A 21263-nucleotide genomic window follows, 5' to 3' on the forward strand; every position below is an offset into this window, starting at 1 on the left:
GCTGGCTTCTAAACACAACAAAAATTCATTTTTTTCCCAAATGCTGCATCATACACTGTTTATTTTAAAACTATTTCTAGTCAAGGTTATAGTTAAGAGTATAATGTTCAAACCAAGCATACAGAAATCTACAAACACGTTGGCATATCATTAATAGTAATAGAACCAGGGCCATTTCAGGGTAAAAATAAAGATCTGTTTTTATCAATATCTGATATTCTTTGTCACTACTTTCTAGATATAAACTGAATTTTGCACTTACACTTCTTTTTGATGCCCCTTGAACTCATAGGAAGAGGTAACCAACATGTATGGGGAAATAAAAATTAGTTTCTAATTGACATGTTAAAATTTCCTATTTAAAGCAATCTTCTAATTTAAGCAAAAAAGAAGTATAACTGGGCTGGTCTTCATGATCATTTCCTCTGTTCTACTGTAGTTGGCAAAACTATTTGAATTCAGCCAAGTATTTATGTCTAGTTTTAATAAAACCCTAGACTAAGATTACAAAATAGACAAATTAACCAAAGAAAGGTGTATGTTATAAAGAACACAGGAATGTAGGATCATGGAAATGCATGCAAATCCTGGGAAGCAATACAAATGCCTCAACAACCACCGACTGCCTTTCATCATTGACTCCACCAACGAATCTGAAATTTAGCTTTTAGTTTATCATAATTGCACTTTTATGGTAACATGCTTCAATAACTTTAAAGTAAAAGGTAACAGTAATATGAATTACTGATAAAGTATAATAAAGAGTATCTGTGTTGCATGTTTAAATCACTTAATTTTTTTTAGTTTTTTTAATATATTTTTTAAAGATTTTATTTATCTGACAGAGAGAGAAAGAGACCACAAGTAGGGGAAGAGGCAGGCTCCCAGCTGAGCAGGGAGCCTGATGAGGGGCTGAATCCCAGGACCCTGGCATCATGACCTGAGCCTAAGGCAGATGCTTAACCTACTGAGCAACCCAGGTGCCCTAAATAATTTTTTTTTTTTTAAAAGATTTTATTTGACAGGCAGAGATCACAAGAAGGCAGAGAGGCAGGCGGAGAGAGAGGAGGAAGCAGGCAGGCTCCCTGCCGAGCAGAGAACCAGATTGGGGGTGGGGGGGCTTGATCCCAGGACCCTGGCATCATGACCTGAGCCTAAGGCAGAGGCTTTAACCCACTGAGCCACCAAGGTGCCCTGCCCTAAATCACTTTAAAGTGCTAATGTGCTAATGGACAGAACCATTCTGTCATCATCTACAACAAAAGTTATCTACATAGATATTTATATAAAATGAGGAATATATCAGAATTAAACTGCAATCTGGTTTCCATTTTTCTTAAAATGACTTAATGTGCATAGATTTTTACTTCCAACTTAGTAACTTCAGTGAGTCATGTCTGAATATTAATTTTCTACATGATGGGCTCTGCTTCTGAAACATGATACAACATCCTTAAGTTCTGTTGATGATTATGTAATATTTACTGCTGTTTAGGATCAACAATTTTAAATGATACTTTATATTGAAAGAAGACACTTATTGAATATTATTATTTTACTTCAAGTCTAATTTTAGTTCCAGAGAAGGCAGTGCTGTCTTAAAGGTTTGGATAAGATTTTCTTTTTCTCTTACTCCAGGAAGATCACTTAACAACAAATACTTGAGGTTTCTGCAGAAAAAGAAGAAAAAAAAATTACTTCAGTTGGTCTTTACTCTTACAGCATTAAAACAGACTCCATTAAAGGCTTTAAAAAAAAAGTACACACAGAATGCATTTATATCACACTATACTATACTGTCAAAATGACTTTCAGAACAGCAATTTTAAGAGCGCTACTTTAAATGAAATTCATGCTAGGAACTAAGCCAGGCCTTGGGAAGTTTAGTTGTTCTGAATTACACCAATAATTCTAGCTGAATCTTTCCAAATACTATATATGTATTATAGCATAGAACTCATTTGCATGTGAAATATGAAACATGAATCTTAATCTAGAAAGGGATAAAAATTAGGGAAGTTCTTAAAGGAACTTCATTAAAAAATGAAGACTCAAAGCCTCAACTAATGTAAGAGATAATCTACTGCTTTTGGTTCCAATGTTTAAAACTTCTCTCCTAAAAAGAAATAAACCTAAAAAAAGCATGGGGAGATGCCCAGCTGGCTTAGTCAGAAAAGCATGCAACTCCTGATCTTGAAATTGTGGGTTCAAACCCCACGTTGGTTATAGAAATTACTAAAAAAAAAAAACAACCTTAAAGTTTCTCAAACTTCCTGTGATACTGAGGTTAGTGTCAGAACATGGGGAAAAAATGAAGAGGAAGCATAATAGCAAAATAAAAAGATGAAGAGGAAGCATAATAGCAAATGCCCACTGACTGCTTACTGGAGCAGGCATCACACTAGATGCCTTAATTATTATAAACAATAATTATTATAATTAATAAGATTGTTATAGTCATAGCCCCACAGTGCAGCAGCCACTCCAAAATATGAGTATTAAGTAAATAGTTCTTTTTTAAAGAGATGTCCCCTAAGATAGGCAATAAAACGTTAATGTATTAAGGTTGATAATTTTAACTGTTTGACAGTATTACAGATGAAAGTTAAGTCATTTTATGTATTTTTCCAAATCAAAAAAGGTGCCACCTCTCAAATGTTTTAAATTCTAATTATTCAGGGCCCCTGGCTGGCTCAGTCGATAGAGCATGCAACTCTTCATCTCCGGGTTGAGAATTTAAGCCCCACACTGTGGGCGGAGTTTACTTCAAAAAAATTTTTTTTAATTTAAATTCTAATTATTCACTTTAACTTCATCAAGTTTCCATTTTGGCAGTGACCACCTACCTTAAGTGATATAAAGCAATGATTCCTTTGTCTGTGATATTCCCACATGAAATTATTTCCATTTCCAGTATGCTTTTTTGTAAATTTTCCAGTTTACCAAGTCTCTCCAAACAGTCATCCTCAATATAATGACACTTGCATAGTCTTATTTTTTCAACGTGCTGTAGGCCCTCTGGGAGATAAAAGGTACATTTTAAGAAACTGCTTTACCATTAAGATCACCAGCTGTCCTAGTTTGGCCAGGACTATTCTGGTTTTAGGACTGAAAATCCTATGTCCTGGGAAACCTCTTAGTCCCCTGGAGCGGGAAGACCTGGATGATGAGTTACCCTAATAACCATGCAAGATATTCACTATCCATGCTGTGCTAATGGACAGAACCATTCTGTAATCAGATGATCAAGTAATGGAGGAAAGAAATGCCCACACAAGCAGAAGCTGTAGGGTAGGATCATTCTTACATTACTAAGAGTTTCTCCAATGATGGAAATTTGACAAAGGTAGTTTGATAAGTAAGGCCTTGAATTTTAAACCAATAAGCATGAAATAAAGGCATACAGAGACAAGCTTAGTGAAGGGAGAAAGGAGAAGAAGGTGTTTGTAACTTCTATTTAATTTTTAAGAATCACACACACAGGACTCAAGACTGGATGGTACTGGAAAGGGTAAAAAGGAACACACCTACGACTGCTAAATAGTGAGTCAACTGCAACAAAATGTCACTGCAAATCACCCACGTTTCCTATAAGCAAATGACAGGGTAGTTACCCAGATAATCAAATCCAATTCTCATGATACAGGACTCGGTGGCATCAATTGCCTGGATCTTGTATTTGTCCAGAGGTCCTGTTGGGAGGTGGTTGTAGTCCTTCTGCCACCTCTCCTGGCCATGGTAGCGCACCGTGGCCCCACAGCGTAGCAGCCACTCAGATGCTGCCCTATCGGGTCCCACGTCCTTGATGCGTTCATAATCTACTCTGTTGGCAAGAGAGCAAAAGCAGTTCATTTTTAGTATAATCACTAGCTGCTCAGCTTTAGTCGTCAGCATAAATATAGTACTTCAGCAACTTTTCCTTTCAGATGACTGAGGGAAAGAAGTATGTTCGGAAGAACCAGGTAAAAAAACATAGGATGGCTCTTCTCGCTCCCTTGTTTTTGTTTTCAAGTGAACTCAGTCAAGCTTATTATTTTTTATGGGTTTATCAGTCAGACATGAGTCTTCATTGATTCATATGTAGCACTGTGCTTGACACCAGGAGGTTCTCGGTAACCATGGATTGAGCAAATGACTATATTTGGTTATTGTTTTTATTAATGATTAAATATAAAAGGGACTAATTTTGAATCTATGTTCAAATTAATCTCATTAAGTCACTCTTATTAATTTCTACAAATGCCCTTTCCTCTAATGAGTTGTGTTAATGCTTATTAAGCAATGAGATTAGTTTCATTACCTTCAAAATGGTATATCTAAGAATGCCACCCACTTTTTTGTTTTTTGTATTTTTTAAAAGATTTTATTTATTTATTTGACACAGAGAGACAATACTTACCACAAGTAAGCAGAGAGGCAGGCAGAGAGAGAAGCAGGCTCCCTGCTGAGCAGAGAGCCCAGAGACCCTGGGATTATGACCTGAGCCAGCAGAGGATTAACCCACTGAGCCACCCAGGCGCCCAATGCCACCCACTTTTTGAACAAGTTGAGTGCCCTGGTAGTATTAAAAAGGCTAACTGTATCCCTTAAGAAGCCATAGAATATTCTAAAATTACATTTGCTGAGCTTTTTGGGTTACAAAAATAATATATTTTCATTTTAGAAAGAGTTAATAGGCATCAAAAGGACACATAAAATGACTGAAATCCTCAACATAGTATTTTGTAATCGATTTTTCTGGTCTTTATTCAATGTCTGTGTGTATCTTTTATTTGCTTTTAAACAAAATTAGGATCCTATTACCTACCTTGTACAAAAAAGCATTTGAAATACGAGAAATAACCAAATTAGCTACTGGGAACTTATCTAGCTGTAATAATGGCCATGTTTCTTCACTTCAGTTAGAGTAACTTACTTATTAAACACTGCATTCAACCAGCCCCAAAAGTTTCTGTAGTCACATGACCGTGGGGGTTTCTTTAAGCCACACAACTGCTGGGAAATTTTTCCAAACAGCATCACTTGATCTAGACACACAAAACAGTATTCATATTAGATCATTAGCTGGCAATCTGAGCCATACATCCAGTAACTTACTTTACAATTTCAAAGTCACTGCTCTTGTGCCAATAAAGCTGATGAGTCATTTACCACTCAAAGTTAATAAGCAAGTCACTCCTGTCTCTGTTTCTTGGTTTCCTTGCTGCAGAAAAGAGGGGCTGGATTGGAGGGTCTCTAACATCCAGCCTTGATATTAAGTTTCAGTCTTCAACCCTCAGTTGGAGTCTGCCCACAGTATCGCCAGCAGATGTCTGTCCAGTATTGCACTTACACAGTTGATGAAACCAGCTGTGCTCCCAGTCTACATTTCCAGTATCAACATGACAAACCAAAATCAGCTAGGGAGCAGAGTGCCGAGGTTAAAATGCTTATAGCCAGGAAGGAAGAGGAGACATGAAAACAGACCTCTCTATGCCAAGGCTGCAAGTAGTAAGTAGCACCAGAACAGTGCAAACACATACCTGTCAAAGGGCAGCTAGGAAAGACTGGGCAAGTAACCTCACCTCGCTGACCCTTGGTTTTGTCACTTGTAAAATGAGATGATTTGCTCAGATGATTTCCAGCTGTAAAAAATTATAACCATGAGTTGAGAAAGTTTTCTTGCTCAGAAACTAGGTTTCTGAGCGGAGTTTCAATCTGATTTATTTTAGTTCAAGCTTCTCTAGTAGTGAGCAATATCAGGGGAAAACAAAGATAAATGAAATGTGGTTTCAACCTTTGAGTTGCTGAAAAATTAATGCAGGGTGGAGTGAGGTAAAATAAATTACCAGGTAGTTAAACGGTAGAACCTGAAAAATTCCCCAGAGTTAAAATAAGAATGGACCTGGATTTCAACAGGAGAAAGTATGTCAGCTGATTAGCCGAGGCAGAAACTTTTAAGGCATGTTGTAGTTCAGTTTGGTGAGTACATGGGGATCCTGAGAAGAGGAGACAATCAATTTACACAGTCACATCAGGAAGGGTTTTGCAAGATCAGCAAGGGACTTTGGACTGTCTGCTGGAGGCAGTTGGGTCACTGAGATTTTTGCAAAGAGCACTGGCATTGTTAGAGCTGTGTTTGGAATACTACTAGGCCAACAGCATCAACGCTGAGGGTCCATAGACCTGAACAGTGAGACAGCTAACAATGGCTTTAACTACATGTGCCCATGGGAAAGGACCAAGTGGGGCAAGAATGGGAATGACCATTACATAGTGGATTCTACATGGCTCAGTGAGATGCTGAGGCAAGGGCCAGAATAGTTGAAAAGGACACTTAAGTTTTGGTCCCAGGTCAACGGTTAGATGGTGATGTCATTAACAGAAGTCAGTATCAGGAGGACAGGTTATAGGTTTCCCCCATCACCACCTCCAGTTTTTCATATTCAAAATATGAAGTGTTAGCAGAACTTCTAAGTGGAGATAACCAACAAATTAGAATCAAAGTCACAAAATGGGACAGCAGAAATGAACTTAGATCACCTAGACCATCCAGAGATGAGGAAACTGAAGCCCTAATATTAAGTAACTTGCTGACATCTTAAATCCCTTCTGGAACAAGGTGGGGTATTAATAAATGCATGTATTTAAAAGGTCTTATTTAATGTTTCATGGTTAACTGGTGGCAGCACTGAAACTGGAACTTAGTTCTCCCTCCTTCCAGTCCAGGGCTTTTTCCTCAGTCCCAGATGATATTAGAACTGGGGAAAAAGAAGACTAGAGAGAGGCCTGAGTGAGAACCACCTTAGAGCCAAGAAGTGACTGAAGATGTTGAGGTTCTAGAACAGTGAGAGATGAGATCTGTGGACAGAACCTGGGATCATCTTCCCTCTTCATTTCTTTTAGGGTTTTATTTGACAGAGAAAGTGCACAAGCAGGTAGAGAGGCAGGCAGAAGGAGAGGGAGAAGCAGGCTCCCTGCTGATCAGGACAGCCCGATGTCGGGTTTGATCCCAGGACCCCAGGATCATGACCTGAATGGAAGGCAGACACTAACAAACTGAGCCATGAAGGCACTCCTCTTCATTTCTTTTCTACTGTCATCTGCCTTCATTACTGCAAACCTTCCCCATGCTATCACTCTCTTGTTCTTATCCCTTCCTAGCTTTTTTTTTGAAAATTCTTTCCACCTGTGACCACTTTAAAAAAAAAAAGATTATTTATTTATTTATTTGATAGAGGGAGATCACAAGTAGGCAGAGCAGCAGGCAGAGAGGGAGGAGGAAGTAGGCTCCTTGCTGAGCAGAGAGCCCAATGTGGGGCCGGATCCAAGGACTCTGGGATCATGACCTGAGCCAAAGGCAGAGGATTTAACCCAGACTGGGCCACCCAGGCGCCTCCTGTGACCACCTTTGATAACTCGACTGGCTGTCAATTTCATTTATCTGGGTTTTCTAGCTTCAACATAGGTTGTTCTATTTACCATCCCTCCCCACCCCTCCCCACCCCACATCCCTGTCTGTAGAAATTTTACTCAACCTCAAGACCTCACTCATCTCCATCCATCCATCCATCCATCCATTCACTCAGTAAGTATTTACTGAATGTCTGCTATACTCAGTGCCAGAGATACAATGGTAGGATTACAAAAACAACAAAGGAGAGACACAGAAAGACAAGGTTCCTTGTCCTCACAGAATGTATAGTCTAATGAAGAAGATAGACAACATAAAAACAAATAAACATGCAATATGTCTTAATAGAGGTATGGACAAATTCTGTGAAAGCCTAGAGGAGGGAGTGAAGAGAAGGCTTCACACTAGAGGGGTCTTTTGAGATGGGTCTTAAAGGATAATTAAGGGTTTTGAGTTAGGCAGAAAAAAAGAAAGGTATGCAGACCAAAAAGGACTTCAAGGATCACGTCTTATTCATTGCCATTTTTCTTAGCACCTAGCACAATGCCATCCACCTGATGCAAGAGTTTAATAAATATTTGCTAATTAGTAATCTTTAATGATTGGTATATTTCCATAGAGACAGATAAAACCAGAGAGACTGTTATTAAACAGGTAAATTAGAGTGGTCTGTGAAAACTGAGTACTTTTACTTGATTCATTTTGGTTCACCTTATAATTCAGCTTAAAGGAAAGATGAAATTTACACTCACTATGATCTCTAAAAATATTAGATGCTATATTTAAAATAATTTAAACATGACTATAAAAACTTTACTTGGAAATAAAGGTAAAAAAAGTAAATTGGTAGGTTTTACATTCTCAACTGCCCCTGTGCTAACTGATTTTAGGAAATTTCAGATAAATTCAAGCTGTTGCCTCTGGGAATGTTTTCTATAAGGAAAGCGGAGACCTCTAGTGGTGAGTGGTGATTGGGGGAAAAAAATGTTAACAGCAAGTTAAAAAAAGTCACTAATAAATTATTGCTTCAATAAATAATTCAGAAATTAAAATCATTTTAAAAAGCTCCTTCTTACTATCAGAACCTGGCTTAGGACAAATGTTTCTAAAAATTGCAATTATGCTTGTAAGTTAGAGAAGGGCAGATCTCTATGTCTAATTCAAAGTAAGATATACACAAAATGTTTCTGAGTAACAGAAACATTTGGTTGGTTTGGTTAAGAGTTCCCATTTGCCTAAAAACAGTAAGGTTTTTTTTTTTTTAAGTGGAAGTTCTGTTTTTACTTATCTAGGCTATTAAGAGTGATGGCTAATTAAGTGGCTCAGAAGACTGAACTAAAGAATTAATTTTTTTTTTTTTTAAAGAACTAATTCTTGAAGGTAAATAAAATTTGGAGGTATGGGGTGGTACTGCAATTGGGCAGATCCTCCCCCAAATTACAGCCCCACCTCACTGCAAATCAGTGACTTCGATTCTTATTCTTGAGGTGTGTAAAGTCTAATGAGCTAGAACTGAAGAAATCATTAGGAATTGGAAGCAAAGGGGCGCCTGAGTGGCTCAATGGGTTAAGCCTCTGCCTTCAGCTCAGGTCATCATCTCAGGGTCTGGGGATTGAGCCCGCATCAGGCTCCCTGCTCAGTAGGGAGCCTGCTTCTGCCCTTCTCTCTGCCTACTTGTGACCTGTCAAGTAAGTAAATTTAAAAAACTTAAAAAAAAAAAAAAGGAATTGGAAGCAAAATTCCCTAAAGCCATTCCTAGGCCGACATCACATGGGGCTCATTGAAGTAACACCTTACAGGTTCTGACATACATGGAAGATGAACATGAATTCTCAGCTAAGGGTGGTGTCATACAAAAGACATTATGGGGGTGTATGAATGAATATAAGGTGAGCTCTTGATTTGAAATTACTTAATTGAAACAAATCAATGTACAGTCAAACCTAGGGGAGAGGGTAAACAGGAAAAAATTCTATACAAAGAGCAGGTGTATTGCGAGTTCCTTCACCTTGTTAAACTAAGAAGTATGTACTCAAAATCACATGGTAAACAAGTCACTACTTTGGTTTCAACTGGCCCATGAAAGTCTGACCACAGACCATAGAAATGTATAATTCTGTATTTAACCTAGTTACAAACTGACTATGTGCTGTGCAAACTAAAAAATAACCATCTCCACTACATATCTATCAGCATGGCTAAAATAAAAGATAGTGACAACACCAATTACTGATGGTAAGTAGACACCAGATCACTCAAACATTGCTGCTGGGAATGTATAAAGGTACAGCCACTTTGGAAAGCAGTTTAGCAATTTTTTACCAAACTAAACATAAGCTCATCATATGTATGACACAGCAACTGGACTCTTGGGCATTTATCCCACAGAAACAAAAACAGGTTCACACAAAAAGCAATACACTGATGTTCATAGCGGCTTTACTCCAAATAGCTGAGATCTAGAACTGAGTTGTTCTTCAATGGGTGAATGTTCAGCCTATTGTGGTACATCCATACCATGAAATATTACTCAGAAATAATGAATAAATCTTTGATACATACAACAATTAGGATGGATTTCAAGGGATTATACTGAGTAAAAAAAATTAATTCCAAAAAAGTTATATACTTTATAGTTCTGTTTATGGAACATTTTTGAAATGACAAAATTTTAGAAAAGGAGAACAGATTGGGAGGGGGTGCCCTGAAGAAGAGAAGTATAGTTATAAAAGGGCACCAGTGGGCACCTGGGTGGCTTAGTGGGTTAAAGCCTCTGCCTTCCGCTCAGGTCATGATCTCAGGGTCCTGGAATTGAGACCTGCATCGGGCTCTCTGCTCAGCGGCAAGCCTGCTTCCCCCTCTCTCTCTGCCTGCCTCTCTGCCTATTTGTGATCTCTATCTGATAAATAAATAAAATCTCTTAAAAAAAGGGGGGGGGCACCAGGAGGAATCCCTTGTGGTGATGGAAGCGTGTTGTAGCTTGACTGTGGTGGCAACACAACAATCTACACACGTGGTAAAAATAATATAGAACCAGGGCAGCTGGGTGGCTCAGTCAGTTAAGTGTCAGGTCATGATCCAAGAGTCCTGGGATGCCATCAGACTCCCTGCTCAGCGGGGAGCTTGCTTCTCCCTCTAACTCTGCCTGTCACTCTCCCTGCTTTTGCTCTGTCACCAAATAAAAAAATAAATAAAATCTTAAAAACAAAACAAAACAAAAAATACATAGAACCAAATACACACTTGTAAAACTGCAGGAATAATATCACCGGGATGTGTCCAGGTCAGTTTCCCGGTTATGATACTGTACTATATTTTTGCAAGATGTTAGCATTGGGGGAGAATGGGTAAAGGGTATACAGGATCTCTATTGTTCCTTACAGCTGTATGGGACTCTACAATGATCTCAAAAAAAAAAAAGTTGAATTTAACAAATAACCATCTCTTATTTTCTTTCCATTTGTGAAGAGAAAAGCAAGTAACATTCTACATTGTTTTCACAAATAAAATAGTCAACTGTCCCAGAAGTAAAATCATTTAAACATAATAAAAGCAGTAATTTATTCAGCTGACCCTTGAGCAACCATCCCCCCAGCTGCTGAAATCTGCATATAAGTTCTGACCTTTCAAATTTAACTAACAGACTCCTGTTCGATTAGAAGCCTAGCAAAACAGCTAACACATATTTTGCATGTTATATGTATTATATACTGTATTTTTTTTTTTAAGATTTATGCATTTGAAACAGAGCGAGGTTAGCACCAGTCAGACAAAGAAGAGGGAGAGAGAAAGGGAGAATGGAGCTCTCTGCTGAGCAGGGAGTCCAGAGTGGGGCTCATCCCAAGTCCCTGGGATCATGACCTGAGCTGAAGGCAGATGCTTACCCAACCAAGCACTCAGGTGCCCCTATATACCGTATTCTTTTTTTTTTTTTTAAAGATTTTATGTATTTATTTGACAGAGAGAAATCACAAGTAGATGGAGAGGCAGGCAGAGAGAGAGAGGGAAGCAGGCTCCCTGCTGAGCAGAGAGCCCGATGCAGGACTCGATCCCAGGACCCCGAGATCACGACCCGAGCACAAGGCAGCGGCTTAACCCACTGAGCCACCCAGGCGCCCCTATATACTGTATTCTTATAAGGTAAACTAGAGGGGGGCCTGGGTGGCTCAGTGGGTTAAAGCCTCTGCCTTCCGCCCTGTCATGATCCCAGGGTCTTGGGATGGAGCTCCGCATTGGGCTCTCTGCTTAGTGGGGAGCTTGCTTCCCCGTCTCTCTCTCTGCTTGCTCTCTACTTGTGATCTCTGTCAAATTAAAATAATAATAATAAGGTAAACCAGAGAAAATAAAATGTTAAGAAAATCCCAAGGAAAATACATTTACAGTACTGTACCAGATTTATTGAAAAAGATCTGCCTGTAAATGGACCAGAATAGTTCAAGCCCATGCTCTTCAGGGCTCAACTGTACTTCCCTGTGCTAAAGACCCACGAGCCTTTTCTCATTTACTCCACACAAGAGCCCCCTGAGAGGGACACGGCTTGTACTCCTGGTCCACAGAGGAGGATCTGAGGCAAAGAGGCTAAATGACTTCCCTAAACCACCAGACCAACCACCAGACCTGGAACCAAATTCAAACAAAATTCTTCCAGCAATACAGTTTTTAACATTCTACTTTTGTTCTGTTCAGTTGTTCTGACCCTAAAAATTAAAAACTGCCATCAAGCACGGAGGACAGGTGTGGAACTGCCACGGGAACAGTGAATGAAACTTGATCAGATGGTCACTTGGGGATGACACAGCCCACCTCCCTCACCTTACAGATGAGGAAAAGGGGTGAAGACACCAGTACAGGTGAGTCGCTGTACCCAGCCCCGCAGCATGTTTAAAACCGTATCTCGACCCAGTATTTAAGAAGACAGGCCGCTAGCAGAGAGGACACCGCCGGGAGCCCCGCAAAAACAAGGCCAGAAGACTACAGGCTGCCAGGCGTTGCCGTGACCAAGAGCCTCCGTCCGGAGCCAGGGCCAGGGCTGGACAGCCAGCACTCCTCCATGGGCACTTGGCCTGGCGGGGATCAGGATGGAGACCTCCGGTGGCCAGCGGCGGGCGGGGGCCGGGCCGAGCGGGAGGCAGGGAGGCTCGCTGGACCGGCCCAGAGGAGAGTTTTCAAGCCCCTGTCACGCCCCGACTTTCCCCCAAAGTCCAGAGGACGCTGAGCGGTGAACACCGAGGACGCACGACTCGACAGGCCAGCTTTTCAGTCGACCCAGCCGTGGGAGAAGGAAAAGGGCAGAGCGTAACCACCACCCTAGACCCGCCTCGCTCAAGGCCTAGCTCCTCTACTCACAGCGCCGGGTGAAGGGAGGGAGCGAGCCAGCGCGCCGCACGTCTATCGCGCCGCGGACCTGCCCTTCGCCCTCCGCCGCGTGCGTCCATTGGCCACTGGCACCGCTCTCACGTGCGGCGTAGGTGAGCGCCTCATTGGCCCCTGAGTGGGGGGCGGGGCTAGACAGCGCGGGGAGCTGCGGAGCGTCGGGCTGCAGTGGGCAGAGCTGGAGGCTGAGGGAGGGGACGCAGGCGATGGTGCTGGTGCTGCGTTACCTGAGCGGTGCCTGCGGCCGGGTCCGCGGGGGTCTCTCCGGGGGCTTCGCTGCGGCGTGCCGGCCGGCGCCGGGGAGACCCTGGCCACTGTGCCAAGGTGGCCGTAGAGCCAGCACCCGGTGAGTAGCCGCTGGCCTGCCCTCGTCGCTTGTGCTACTACTGATTCTTTCCGAGGTGCCTCTTCCTGGACCTGTGCCCCTGCTCTACTTCCCTGTGCCGGGCTTGAGAGAAGGTCAAGATCCTGTGGATCCCAGGCGTTCCCTTGTAGGATTCACTCGTTGTGTTGCGTGCCGGATGCGGAGCAAGGCGGCGATGAGTAGAGAGGTCTAGAGCAGTTCTGGTTTTGAATAGCTCCCCTCCACTTCCTATTCAGTCCTTGGGTGGGTTACTGTAGCTCCTTAAAGGCTCAGTGGTGAGTAGGATCCTAGTCTTGCCCGTAGGTGGTCGTTTTGAGGCTTAAAGGACCCACCACACGAAGCAATCAAATAAACTGTTTATTTGCTGGCATCCCTGGTGTTGCTCGGAAGACCGGGACCAGTTCTTAAATGGTTCGGTTCCTGGCAAACACCCCATAGAGTTACCCCTGTGAGAAGCAGCTCAGTTGCTAATCAAACCTTGCACAAGTGAGTGTCCTGTGATTTGAAGTTTGGAGGTCACATTAAAAACCACCGTCTTGTTTGTGGAGCATTAACAAATAGCATGGAGGACATGGGGAGATAGGAGAAGGGAGTTGGGGTAAATTGGAAGGGGAGATGAACCATGAGAGACTATGGACTCTGAAAAACAATCAGGGGTTTGAAGTGGCGAGGGGGGGAGCGGTGGGAGGTTGGGGAACTAGGTGGTGGGTATTATAGAGGGCACGGATTGCATGGAGCCCTGGGTGTGGTGAAAAAATAATGAATACTGTTATGCTGAAAATAAGTAAATCAATTTAATTAAAAAAGAAAACAACACCGTCTTTCTCTGCTTTCTGGAGAGGGCGTGGCTTATGCTAAGGCTTTAAAGCTGGAAAGCTCTTGGCTTTTTCCAGAACTAGAAGGTGGGTAAGATGAGTGGGACTGTTCTTCGTGGAACAGAGATGGTGTGGAATGACCCTGGAGAGAGGCTACATCACAGCAGGGTTTTTTATTTTATTTTACCCACATGGAAGTTTATTCTAAGAGCATTGGGAGACTTTCAAAGGATTTTTAAGAAGAGGGAGTGATTAAATGTTGAGGTTTCAAAAGTTGACTGGCTGCTGTGTGTTAGTGGTCTGGAGGGAGGTTAGAGTGGGATAGGATTTGTGAGTCATTGTGGGCCAGCGTAGACAATTATTTTGGGATTGCTTTTCTTAAGGGAGGAAAAGTAGGGTTAGTGAAGGTTTTGTTTATACTTTTTATTTTGAAATAATTATAGGTCCATGGGAAGTTGCAAAAAAAACCCCACAAGAAGCAAACCCCAAACCAGTGTTTGTATACCCTTCAGCCAATTTACCCCCAATGATAGCATCTTACCTAACTACAGTATAGTATCAAAACTAGGAAACTGAGATTGGCACAATCCACAGACCTTGTTCAGATTTCATCAGCTTTTATATGCATTCATTTGTATGTTTCTATTCAATTTAATCGTGTTAATTTGTGTAACTGCCACCATAAAATACAGAAATGTTTCATTACCACAGAGACATCACTTGTGTTACCAGTCCCTTTATTTATTTATTTATTTTCAAAGATTTTATTTATTTATTTGACAGACAGAGATCACAAGTAGGCAGAGAGGCAGGCAGAGAGAGAGAGAGAGAGGAGGAAGCAGGCTCCCCTCTGAGCAGAGAGCCCAATGTGGGGCTGGGTCCCAGGACCCAGGACCCTGAGCCTAAGGCAGAGGCTTTAACCCATTGAGCCACCCAGGCACCCCTACCAGTCCCTTTATATTCACATCCCGTCTTCTCCACTCTTCCTAACTTGGCAATCACTAATCTATTCTCTAGCTCTAAAATTTTGTCATTTTGAGAATGTTCTATAAGTGGAGTCACACAGTATATAACCTTTTGAGATTGGCTTTTTTCCACACAGCATGATGTCTTTGAGATTCATCCAAGGTGTTCCCTATAATGAAAGTGGGTTCCTTTTCACTGTTGAGTAGTGTTCCATGGTACGGATGTAATACAGTTTGACCATTTACCAGTTGAAGGATATCTGGACTATTTATAATTTTGGACTATAATTATTAAAGCTGCTGTGAACATTTACGTACAGGTTTTTATATGAACATAGGTTTTTATTTTTCTGAGATAAATGCCCAAGTAGTTGCTAAGACATGTTTAATTAGTACATGCTTGATTTTTTTTCATTGTGGGGATGGTTTTTATTTTATTTATTTTTAAACATATTATTTATTTATTTATTTGAGAGAGCACAAGGGGGGGGAAGTGCAGAAGGAGAAGTAGACTCTGCTGAGCAGGGAGCCCAGCGCAGGGCTCCATCCCAGGATCCAGGGATCATGACCTGAGCCGAAGTCATATACCTAACCGACTGAGCCACCCAAGCGCCCCTGTAGACATGTTTTTTAATGAGGAGCCATAAAAGGATTATCAATTGTGAAATATTGAGTATTGATTTATAAAAGAAAAGTACACCAGCACTTCCCAAGGAAGTATAAAACATGAAGTCATGCACCTGGGTTTCAGGTTCTGAATATTAGAATTTCCCTTACAGAAAGACTTGAGATGAGTAGAGTCCATATTTGGGACTTAAAAAGAGACCATTATATCCTTTAATATCTTCAGCAATCCAAAGAATGGCCTGAGGAAGAGTGGGAGACCAATGATGTGGCCCAGATTGGGTAAGATATAAGCCCAAAGAGCTGTTTTTCCTATGTACAAGTGACAAGAGAACAAAGGAAGTTGTGCCACCTTCAAGCCTTCAAGGCCGATAGCAATTATCTGACTGGAGTGGAGTGTGTTACACATTGTTTAGTTTTTTATATGTTTATAAAAACTATGTTTAGTTTTTTAGTTTAGTTTAGTTTTTTAAGAAACTGCTATACTCTCTTTCCAGGGTGGCTGTACTATTTTACATTCCTCCCAGAGGTGTGTGAGTGATTCAGTTCCTCCTCATTCTCACCAGCATTTGGGGCTACCATTTTTTTTTTTTTTTTTAAGTTTTAGCCATTCTAATAGGTGGGTAGGGATATCTCACTCTAGTTTTAATTCACCTTTCCCTCATGACTGATGGTAGTGCACATCTTTTGATGTGCTTGTTTGCCATCTATATATCTTTCCTCTTTGATGAAATGTTTTGTTCATTTTTAAAAATTTTTATTTTTTTCAGTGTTCCAAAATTCATTGTTTATGCAGCACACCCAGTACTCCATGCAATATGTGCCCTCCTTAATATCCACCACCAGGCTCAACCAACCCCCCACCCACCCCCCTCCAAAAACCTCAGTATATTTCTCAGAGTCCACAGTCTCTCATGGTTTGTCTGCCCCTCTGATTTCTCCCAACTCCCTCTCCTCTCCATCTCCCAGTGTCCTCTGTGTTAACTAAATGGTTTATATGAGAGTTCTTTGTTATTCTAGATGTGAATCCTTTGTCAGATATGTGGTTTGCAAGTATTTTCTCCCCATTGGTTAGTTGTCTTCTTATCCTCTTAACAAGATCTTTTGCAGAACAAAATTTTTAATTTTGATGAAGTGCAGTTTATCAAATTTTTTTTTAAAAGATTTTATTTATTTATTTGACAGAGAGAGACCACAAGTAGGCAGAGAGGCAGGCAGAGAGAGAGGAGGAAGCAGGCTCCCTGCCGAGCAGAGAGTCCGATGTGGGACTCGATCCCAGGACCCTGAGATCATGACCTAAGCCGAAGGCAGCGGCTTAACTCACTGAGCCACCCAGGCGCCCCTCAAATTTTTTTATATGGATCATGTTTTTGGTGTCTTCTACTTCACTTAGTGCCAGGTCCCAAAGGTTTTCTCCTAAAAGTTTTATGGTCAATATTTGATGATATAAAATGTTTATTGTAAATTTTTAAAAATTAGAATACTGGTGGTTCCTCGCTGGCTCAGCTGGTAGAGCATGTGATTCTTAATGTCAGAGTCATGAGTTCAAGATCCACTTTGAGCATGGAGCCAGTTAAAATTAAAAGACAAGAACAACAGAAAACAAAAATAATAAAAAAAATCAGAATGATGGTATCGTGGGCATGTTTTATAGAGGCCTTTTAGAAACAACATATTAAAATATTTACAGATGGGGCGCCTGGGTGGCTCAGAGGGTTAAGCCTCTGCCTTCGGCTTGGGTCATGATCTCAGGGTCCTGGGATCGAGCCCCGCATCGGGCTCTCTGCTCAGCAGGGAGTCTGCTTCCCCCTCTCTCTCTGCCTGCTTGTGATCTCTTGCTCTCTCTGTGTCAAATAAATAAATAAAATCTTAAAAAAAATATTTACAGATAATGTTTAGGATTTGCATCAAAATAATTTAATTTAGGAAGAGCTGAAATAGGTGGGGTGTAGAAAAGGCAAGATTGGCCCTATTCCTGTCAGACTAGATTTTTGGGCCCATGAGGTAGGTGCTAAAGGTAGATGTTTCTGCTCCTCATTACTGAATTAGATAGACTATACATGCCCTTCCTAATTTTTTTCTTTTAAAGATTTTGTTAGAAAGCCTGCACTCACAAGCAGCGGGAGGAGTACAAGATAGGGAAGGAGAGAGAATCCTCAAGCTGACTCCCTGCTAAGCACAGGGCTCAATCCCTGGACCCTGAGATCACAACCTGAGCTGAAACCAAGAGTCAGATGCTTAACAGACTGAGCCACCCAGGTGCCCCTGCACTTGAATTTCAAATGAGTAAATGGTAGAGCAGAGTTTGATGCCTAACAGAGTAATGGATGCTAGGACTCTGGGATCATGACCTGAGTCGTGAAGGCAGTGGCTTAGCCAACTGAGCCACCCAGGTGCCCCAATGCCTCTAATTCTTAAAGGCTTTTTCTGTTAAGAAGCCAATAGCATAAGGCCCAAGAAATATTTGATTTTCATGATTACAAATTCATAGTTTAATTGTTCACTGATGATGAAAATTATGCACATGAAGTTTTATAAGATCTACTATAAACATGCATTACTTTAAAGGTGACTTTCTCTTAAAGCTCATTTGATGTAGTCATTATCGGTGGTGGAATTGTGGGCCTTGCCTCTGCCAGAGCACTCATCCTGCGACATCCAGCACTTTCCATTGGTGTTCTGGAAAAGGAGAAAGATTTAGGTATGTATGATATTGTTGTGGCTCTTTGGGCTTAATCTGCTCATTTTTTCAGTCTTGCATCTTTCATGTAGAATGTTGATGTTAGTATCCTAATTAGGGTTCTCCATAAAGCAGAGCCTGGGACTAAAACTTGAGCATAGGTGATTTATTTGAGAGGCTGTTTAGGAGGCAGGACTGAGGGGGTGTGGAGAGTAAACTGTGAAGGAGGAAAAGCCACAGGAGGGTACGTTATCAAGGTTGCTGTTGTGAGCTTGATTCCTCTGGGACCTCTGAGGAGCTACATGAACATTTCCAAGTATTGTGCTCATTTATTCATCAGCTAGTGTTTCTACTGGCTGAGGATTACCCCTAGGGATGTTGAGGCATAGTCCTCTCTCCCCTCACCCCTCTACCTGTTAGGAATGAGCATGCCGAATGCCTAGAGTGATGGGGGCCCTTGGAGTGGTTTGCTGGTGGAGAGAGGTGGGTTTGTGCACCAGAATTGTAATTGAAGTCAAAGTTGGGCTGGGAGGATATGGCATGGACACCAGGGATGGCTACTAGAGGAAATTACCATGCCCTGCCTGTGAGAACAAACTCCGAATGTTCAATAATGTGGTCTCTAATAGCTTCATCTATGTTTGTTCCTGCTGTTTGCAGGTTTTGTATGCATTGTGTAGTTTCTCTTACCCTGTTTCTCTTGTCCGGTAGCTGTTCACCAGACTGGACATAACAGTGGTGTCATACATAGTGGAATTTATTATAAACCTGAATCTCTGAAAGCTAAATTGTGTGTACAAGGTGCAGCCCTCATCTATGAGTATTGTAACCAAAAGGGAATTTCCTACAAGCAATGTGGCAAGGTAAGGCATTTTACTAGGGCCCTGACTTACAACTAGCGTTTTCTTAGTGATGTTTATTGTTGAGTTAAAAAAAAAAAATGGCTCTTCTCTCTTTTTGCAATTTTCAAAATCTAATATTAGGAAATAACTAGAAAAGGTGGTATGACTAACTCCATGTTATTTTTTAAAAAAGTAACAGGCTTATTGACATATAACTTATATACCGTCTAATTCATCCTTTTATTAAAGTGTTCAATTTGATTTTTAGTATATTCAAAGAATTGTGCAATTATCACCACTGTCTAATTTTAGAACATATTCATGACCTCATAAAGAAGCCCTGTGCTTATTAACAGTTATTCCCAGTACCTCTCACTTCCTATTTCTACCTTCTTCCAGCTGCTGGCAACCACAAATATAGTTTCACTTTCTGTGGATTTGCCCGTTTTAGATATTTCCTATAAATAGAATCCTACAATATCTTGTCTTTTGTGACTGACTTCTTCTGCTTAGCATAATGTTCTCAAGGTTCATTCATTTTCCGGCATGAATCAGTATTTTGTTCCTTTTTATAGTCCATTGTGTAGGTATACCACATTTTGTTTACCTCTTTATCAGTTGACAGACATTTGGATTGTTTCCACATTTGACTATTATGAATCATGCAGCTATGGACATTTATGTACAAGTTTTTGTGTGGGCTTATGTTTTCATTTCTCTCAGGTACATACCTAGAAATGAAATTCCTAGGTCATTTGGTAACTCCCATTTTAACATTTTGAAGAACTGCCAAACTGTTTTTTTAAAGTTCTGCAGTATTTTATTATTATTATTATTTTTATTTATTTATTTTTTTTTATTGAGAGAGAGACAGAGAGAGAGCATGAGCGAGGAGAAGGTCAGAGAGAGAAGCAGACTCCCCGTGGAGCTGGGAGCCCGATGCGGAACTCGATCCCAGAACTCCGGGATCATAACCTGAGCTGAAGTAATTAAATAATGCTAAATATTTTTTCCTATGGATTTTCTTTTTTGCTTTCTTGATAATGTATTTTAAAGCACAGAAACTTGTAATTTTTATGAAGTTCATTTATCACTTTTTTGTTGCTTATAGTTTTGTTGTGTTTTTTCTTTTTTTAAGATTTTATTTATTTATTTGACAGACAGAGATCACAAGTAGGCAGAGAGGCAGGCTGAGAGAGAGGAGGAAGCAGGCTCCCTGCTGAGCAGAGAGCCCAATGTGGGGCTTGATCCCAGGACCCTGGGATCATGACCTGAGCTGAAGGCAGAGGCTTTAACCCACTGAGCCACTCAGGTGCCCTGCCATTTCATATAGATTATCTAATTTGTTGCTATATAGTTATTCGTATTTCCTTGTAAGTCTTCTTCATGTAGTTTTTGTTTTGTTTTGTTTTTAAGATCTTATTTATTTATTTGACAGACAGAGATCACATGCAGGCAGAGAGGCAGGCAGGGAGAGAGAGGGGAGGAAGCAGGCTCCCTGCTGAGCGGAGAGCCCAATGCAGGGCTCCATCTCAGTACCCTGAGATCATGACCCAAGCTAAAGGCAAAGGCTTTAACCCACTGAGGCACCCAGGTGCCCCATTCTTCATGTAGCTTTTAAGAATAAAAGTTTGTTGTTGCTATTAAAGGTGTTATGATTTTTTAAATAATGTGGAGTAACGGTCCCAACATAGTGTTAAGTGAAAAAAAACAAGATACAAAATTGTATTTACACTTTTTATATTGAATTATAAGGGTTCTTTTTACATATTCTGGATATTAGGCAATATCAGCTATGTGATTTATGAATATTTTAACCCATTCCTTGTGTTGTCTTTTCACTTTCTTGATAGTGTCCCTTGATTTCACTTCTGTTTTTAAGGTTAATTATTTGTTGATTTAAATAACATTTACCCCTTGATTAAAAGTATTATCTTATAGGGGCGCCTGGGTGGCTCAGTGGATTAAGCCTCTGCCTTTGGCTTGGGTCATGATCTCAGTGTCCTGGGATCGAGCCCCGCATCGGGCTTTTTGCTTGGCGGGAGCCTGCTTCTCTCTCTCTCTCTCTGCCTGACTCTCCGCCTGCTTGTGATCTCTCTCTCTGTCAAATAAATAAATAAAATCTTTAAAAAATAAAAAATAAATAAAAGTATTATCTTATAAAATTCTGGTGACTTCTTGCTATGAAGTAACAATTTGTGAATTCT

General features: G+C 40.8%; 2 protein-coding genes across 6 annotated transcripts in view; one reads left to right on the forward strand and one right to left on the reverse strand.

Annotated features, from left to right (window-relative positions):
* Positions 1-1121: 1121 nt before the first annotated feature.
* Positions 1122-12808, reverse strand: DMAC2L (distal membrane arm assembly component 2 like). 5 transcript variants are annotated; one of them, XM_044231542.1, is made up of 6 exons: positions 12740-12747; positions 5565-5624; positions 4916-5027; positions 3615-3823; positions 2847-3018; positions 1122-1670 (listed from the first exon to the last, which is right to left on the reverse strand). In XM_044231542.1, the coding sequence occupies exons 3-6, from the start codon at positions 5017-5019 to the stop codon at positions 1556-1558; spliced, it is 600 nt and encodes a 199-aa protein (XP_044087477.1). In that variant the 5' UTR covers positions 5020-5027; positions 5565-5624; positions 12740-12747; the 3' UTR covers positions 1122-1555. The 5 variants fall into 5 exon arrangements, with proteins under 5 accessions (XP_044087477.1, XP_044087475.1, XP_044087473.1 ...); XM_044231540.1 differs by lacking the exon at positions 12740-12747 and adding an exon at positions 12206-12705; XM_044231538.1 differs by lacking the exon at positions 12740-12747 and adding an exon at positions 12206-12704 and having other exon boundaries at positions 5523-5624.
* A 137-nt stretch (positions 12809-12945) lies between these two features.
* The window catches only part of L2HGDH (L-2-hydroxyglutarate dehydrogenase), a 39891-nt gene continuing 31573 nt past the window's right edge, over positions 12946-21263 (forward strand). Inside the window, exons 1-3 of the mRNA XM_044231534.1 lie at positions 12946-13112; positions 18120-18235; positions 18926-19077. Of these exons, the coding sequence (XP_044087469.1) occupies positions 12973-13112; positions 18120-18235; positions 18926-19077 (408 nt within the window). The 5' untranslated portion in view covers positions 12946-12972. The remainder of the gene's footprint in view (positions 13113-18119; positions 18236-18925; positions 19078-21263) is intronic.

This window comes from Neovison vison, chromosome 13 (assembly GCF_020171115.1).
Source record: "Neovison vison isolate M4711 chromosome 13, ASM_NN_V1, whole genome shotgun sequence".
Lineage (NCBI taxonomy): Eukaryota > Metazoa > Chordata > Mammalia > Carnivora > Mustelidae > Neogale > Neogale vison.